Raw genomic sequence first — 6,484 nt, 5'->3', positions numbered from 1 at the left:
TTAAGGGTTAAGTTAATATTGTGAACCTGATTAAATGAGTCGAATTAATTTTGGAACTTGAAATGGGAAGTTGAGTGAATTTAGCCTAGTTGGCAAATAAACAATCAGCTAAAGTGTTTAGCTCAGAAGTGTGCCTGCTCCACTTGGAGCAACTTATTATAAGATTACTTAAATTGAATAACTCATTGACTGCAATTGACAATGACAGACATGCAATTCATTTAAACTGGGAGGAATGACTGTGAATACTCATAATTTAGCATCATTGAGAGGTTCTAATCTATCTTGTGTTACCTAACTGAAGTTTAATTTACTTCACATTAAGGAGTTCTAAAGATTAACTTATTTTTCTAGCTTTCCTAATTCAAGCTTATTTTTTCTAATTCAAGCTTGATTGTTGTTTTGGTGGCTTGTTATAGTAGTATTTTTCAGCTTTTTCTGCCATTAAATGTAAAGGACACAACTGTACAATGAAATGGTGTTTATTCAAACAAGTATAAAAAACATTTAAATGAACGTATGCAAAAATAGATAGAGAAATATATTACTTTAGTTTAATAAATACATCGTATAGCGATCATTGCAGACTATCTGCCCACCACAGGGTTCGCAGTACACAGTACAGAAACATGAGGTATTTAACGGTCACATTCCCCATCTTGTCAGCATCTTCTCATCGAGCAAAGGCAGACATTTCCATTCAAATTGGCCACTCTTGCCACATCCACCATAAACAATGGGGATAAAAAATCATTGTTCTTCAAACGAAGCATTAACTTGTCAGCATTGGTTAATAGTTAGATCCCTTAACTAGGAAGCAAAATAGAGACATTTGGGAGGTCAACATTCCTGAGACTGCTGTTAGCCCTCTGATTTGTTTTCTAATAAATGATTATCAAGAGCATTAGCTTTCATGTAGCAGGATCCTTTGAATAAAAAGTATTCATTTACGTCCAACAGCCTTGCTGAGCACTCATACATCAATACTGCTTGTTGGTAGCTGCCACATTTCCCCTTGAATTGAAACAAGGATACAGAGTCAAAAAATGCACATACTAGTGCAGTGATACCAGCACCACTGTTTCAGAGTCATCGGTTGTTGAGTTGTTGTTTAAGTCCATATCTTTAAGTCCCATTGTCGATGCATCAGCAGCTGGGAGAGGTAGTGATGGGACTGTGGAGGAAGGACAGCTGATTGGGGGCCGAATGCACCGGGATGGACACGGGGAAGTTGAAAACGGTGTTGCCGTTGCCGATGGCTGGACTTCCTGCCTCGGACGAGCAGGTCGAGGAGGCGAGCACCTGAGACTCGAATTGCAGGAGCTGACCCATGAAGCTGAAGTTGGGCGAGATAATGCTGCGGCGTTGTTTGACGAACTCGAAAGCTTCGTCTAGTTTCACCCGGTTGGTGCGCATGAGGTAGGCGAGGCAGATGGTGGCCGACCGAGAGATGCCCGCTTGACAGTGGACGAACACACGACCCCCGTTATTCCTGACAGAATCTGTGCCGGGAAGAAAAAATGGGGCAAAGTTAGCAGAGAGCGATAAATCCCTTGAGATATTTGGAAAACACAAGAGACCTCAAGCTGGTATATAAATTCAACAGCCCATTAGGACATGGGAGCATGGTTAATGGCTCTATGGGGGTGTCAGTCTGTTGGGGTCACCTCTGAGAGGAGGGGAGGGGGCAATTGTATACAAAGAAGAGGAACAAACCCCCCGCCAAGCATATTGATCTGGGAGGAAGGCCGCCAGTGAGTGAGGAGAAGTCGCCTTTTGTGAAACCACAACAAAAGGACGGCGCCGAGGCAAGCCCAACTCTCTGTTGTGGCGCCCTGGCATCTCATTTAAGAAGAGGTGTGTTTGTTTGGGGGTGGGAAGGGTCTGATGATGTAACCAAGGGGGCCATTGCTGAGACAGCTGGTCAGTTTTGGAGGGAACTCGTACGAATTTAAATTCTTGAGGAAAGGAGGGGGTAGGCTTTTTGGAGGGTAGCAGCTGTGATGCTCATTCACAGTGCTATTAACAGAAACAAAGCATGGAATATAGTTCAAAATAGATACTAACCAATAAACTCAATGGCTTCGTTAAACCAAGAGCTGATATCCGCTTTGTGGTTGTCCTCCACGGGGATGCTTTTGTACAAAAAGGAGTCCTCAAAGTGGTTGGGGCAGTTGGCAGAGACGTTTATAAGGGCGGTGATGCCTAGCATGTCCAGCATGTCTTTTCGGGACGCGTGGTAAGCGCTGCCAAGGTAAAGGAAGGGCAAGATCTCCACGGGACCTCCCTAGAAAAAAGGACAAGTAAAAACAGTCAGTCAGAGGGGTGAAAAAACAACAACTCTGCTGTGATTGTGGCCAATTGTGACTATTTGGTCATTTAAAAACCAGTTTTAGGAAGAGGTGGACTTCACATTTTAGATCAAGTCTCAATTAAAACTATATTTGTATGAACATTCACTCGTAACTCATTGCCTGATGAAGATGTGGCATTCATTTAAACTGGGATTACCGGCTGTTAGCCCTCCCAGGTCAAATGGATTGGATGTCTAAGGCCGTCAATGGCTCCATATGAGTTCAAGAGTGCCTTATAGAGTTTTGGGGAAATGAAACAAACCTGATCATAAAGTGGCGTGTTGCATGGACTGCAGCTTGAATCTGCACTTCCTGGGTGACTGGAGCTCAGAGGTAAACTGAGCCCTTGTGAGGGACAAGGCTTGGTGCACAAGTCTGGACACTCTTTGGAAAATGTCTCAAATCCACCTGATGAGCAAAAAAATAAAAAATAAAACCATCAGATGACAGCGCCATCAATACATCACCATAAAAGGGAACAACTGCATTGTAACAGAGAAGCTAGGGTCTATTTCGGAATTGTTTACAAGATCCCAGCTGGATGGGTGACAGCTGAAAAGCCCATTTGTTGCCACGCACACGCGTAAACAAAGCTTTAAATGACCTTTTAGGATGAAAACACTTGATCCGCAGGGGTCCCGGCTCAGGGCCGCCACGGCCAGCATTAAAGTCCCGTCTTTCTTCGCCTGGCTCAAGTCACAACTGTGATCGTCCAGTAGAACCACCGACTGGTAGTCGCCGCTCAGGAGCCGGCTCCTGGTGTCCTCGTTGGGGACGATGTGTTCGATTCCCAAGCCGCCTCTGGCTCGCCGTCGCACGATGGTGCTAAAGCGGACATTGGTGGAGCCCGCGATGTGGGAGTTGTTGAAGGACAGGAACGATCGGCAGTCCAGGACCAGGCAACCCGGAGCGTCGGCCTCTAGTAGACCACGGAGGGACGCACAGTCGATGGCGGGCACCTCCATTATGACCATAGTAGGGCGACGGGAGAGAAAAATTAAATCCAAATACATATAGCTTGAAGCGTGTGGCGGTGGACAGGGGCTGAGTGTGGTCTCCTTTTCAGCTGCTGCGAACCAAAAGTTCTTAAGAGGACAAAAAGTAACTCAAAAAGTTCTTCTTGAACGTATCCGAGGTGGTTGGTTCTTCTTTCCTGGTGTATTGCGAGAGTAGTTGGCCGCTATGTGAATGGGGGAAACGCGCTGGAGTACTTTCTATATATACGGGCGGCCACAGCTTGTGAATGAGAAGCATTTGACGTCACAGGTCACGCCCACTGGCGCACTGCCAGACGCTGTGACGTCAAAGGCACGCGCCTAAACCGCCCGCCCGCACTGAATCGACGCGCGCGCGCACGGTTTGAGGACATTTTGGCTCAAGGCACGCTCACGTCGTCCGCGTACACGTTTATACTCAGCTGTTTCATCTCAGTGCTGTCACGTACCACCCAAAAAGTGGCAATCTTTGGCACAATTTGCTCGAGAAATGTCTTTCAAAACGTCAAAAAGTACTTAACATAAGCTTTTCTTGTTTATTCATACTTTTGCTTTGCCATCAATAAAGTCTTTAGATGAAAAGTCAGGGGCTTTATCAAGTTAAACATTGAAGGTTTTGTACATTTTAGGGCAGGCTACTTTTCATCATATTTCCCTATAAGAATTTTTTAAAGTCTATGTGACTTTATGAGCATAACTGTAGATACATATATTCAATGTGTTGATACTTTTTATTATCCCCACAGAAGTAATCACTTTACGTAATCATTCATTTATCGTGAATCTTATCCTGACAAGGATCGCGGGGGGTGCTGGAGGCTAAAACACCTAACTACAGACAAGTTTGTCTCTGCTAAGTTAAAAATATAGTCTAATTGTACTCCAGCAAACATTAGTTGTTCATTCATTTTCCTTAACGCTTATCCTCACAAGGGTCGCGGGGGTGCTGGAGCCTATCCCAGCTGACTTTGGGGAAAATGTAATATAGTTTAAAACTAACTGCGATATTGGGAAATGCTGACTCACCGGTGTGTAAAGTATTTGATGAAACATGCTGATACACATAGTATCAATGCATAATATTGCACAACAAATTATATCTAATAATAAATGCAAAATACACCTTGTAATTATTTTTTGTTCAGATTGGACATTTGTAGATGCATGGATTTGGTGATTTTTAAGATGGTAAATGACAACAAATTCACCTTGACCTATATTTGTAAGCTTATGGATTGTTAATATTTTGGGTCTGAATCTTTAGCCTCCATTGTCAGTACTCTTAGCTTTACCTTCATCTACATCATGTTTTTTTTCCACCTTTGAAAACCGTAAAATCTCATTAAGTCAACATTACCACTCTCTATTTGTCCGTTTTTTTTTCTCTAAATTATTGTTATTATCATTTACATCATGTTCTTATCCATTTAGGTTTAAAAAAAAACTATGATAAATAGTTCAAAGTGTCAAATGTACGGTATGAAGTAAAAACAAAGTCATCATAGTTAAGTAGTATACTTGGAAACTTCAGTACGTTTATAAAGAAAAAATAACTTGAGTGTACTCTCCAGTGGTGTTGACTCCCTTTACCAGTTAGTCATTTTAATCACATGATGGTGACTTCATCTCGTGAACACACTCATCGTTAAATGAATAGATGTCTTTTCTGATGTTACACTAAGCCAATAATTGAGTTTGAACATTCAAGCGTGCATAAATATTAGTGCTAGATATTTTTAACATTCACAATAATTCTTTTTCACTATTAAACTACTAAATAATAAAGTATATGTTTGCTGTAATGGGAACTTATCTAAAGAGAGTCTTCAAATGCTAATGTGTCGTATTTTCTGGACTATAAGTCACACTTTTTTTGCTTGGCTGGACTTGCGACTTGTGTTTCTCTCTCACCACAATCAGCCTGTCATGTTGTTTTTTAGGATATATAGTTCTCTGAAAAACAGATGCCTATTTAACCTGCTGTTCTCTATTTTACTGTTGTTACTTTAATATGTTTGTTCTTGCTTTCTGATAAAATAATAATTTGCCTTCGCAAAAATGTGACTTATACTCCACTGCGACATTTTCCTCTTAATTGGGTATTCAGTGACTGGTGCATCTTAAATGCAAGTGCGACTTATAACCCGAAAAATATGGATATGTCACGTGTAATCCTTGACTATTAGATACAGTATGTATCATTTGATCTGAAAACACCAGATATTGTGGAAAAAAATTTTTTTTAGCTTTGTGACTGGCTGAAATGTACATATGATACAAATAAGAATACGACCTAGATAAATACCTGCCGTGAAGCCGCTTCATCTTTTGCCAGTACTAAGTAATTTGCCGAATTTTCCATGATGTTAGCGCAGAATTAGATTTCTGTTTTGCCTCTTGAACTGAGGGTTGACAAATAAGAAAATAACATGTAAATACTGGCACGGGGGCCATAAACATTTATTCTTTGTTTTTATTAGTCGGAGGTACATAATGTTCAATGCCCCGAGAGTGGAGGCAAACCATAAAAGTTAATCACTGTATAGAAATCTCAAGTCCAGTAAATTTCCACAAGATGAGTACCAAAACACATACGGGTCTTCCAGGTACACAACAGCAGATGGAGAGTTTTCCAAGCTGCCCGTTCGGACTTTATTGAGTCAGGCAAATGTAACGTTGATGGGAATTAAGCTTTACTCCATATCGAGACGTCACTTGGAGATACCCACTTGCTTCTTTAATGACTCATAATGAGCCCTGCTGTCATAAGGAAGCATCAGGGTCATTGTTGACAACATGGGGAGGTGTGTTCTACTCTTTTGTGACATCAAGCTGCACAGGCAAAAAGCCAGGATGTTTTTTTTGGTTCTTTAATGACCGTTTAGACAGTAAACTTACAAACACGTCAAATATTGACTCCTCTTCATCATGTTTTTTAGTTTTTTTTTTAAGTTTCAGCTCAATATGCCTTATCACCTACCCGTGAATCAACCGATGAGCATACTCTTATCTGGGTGTACATTACGTCTGCCAAGTTTTATCTTTTCAAAAGATCTTAAATAAAGGGGATGACCTCATTTTGACTTAAGAGAAACCTGAGTAGGACTATCCAGCCACATCCGTGCTATTATGACC

At 41.4% G+C, this 6,484-nt stretch overlaps 1 protein-coding gene across 1 annotated transcript; it reads right to left on the bottom strand.

Annotated features, from left to right (window-relative positions):
• Positions 1–466: 466 nt before the first annotated feature.
• Positions 467–3,597, bottom strand: dusp1 (dual specificity phosphatase 1). Its single transcript, XM_077610161.1, has 4 exons — positions 2,959–3,597; positions 2,617–2,762; positions 2,068–2,287; positions 467–1,502 (listed from the first exon to the last, which is right to left on the bottom strand). The coding sequence occupies exons 1-4, from the start codon at positions 3,365–3,367 to the stop codon at positions 1,147–1,149; spliced, it is 1,131 nt and encodes a 376-aa protein (XP_077466287.1). The 5' UTR covers positions 3,368–3,597; the 3' UTR covers positions 467–1,146.
• Positions 3,598–6,484: the final 2,887 nt, after the last annotated feature.

This window comes from Stigmatopora argus, chromosome 9 (genome assembly GCF_051989625.1).
Source record: "Stigmatopora argus isolate UIUO_Sarg chromosome 9, RoL_Sarg_1.0, whole genome shotgun sequence".
Lineage (NCBI taxonomy): Eukaryota > Metazoa > Chordata > Actinopteri > Syngnathiformes > Syngnathidae > Stigmatopora > Stigmatopora argus.
This window is presented reverse-complemented; position numbering and strand designations above follow the sequence as displayed.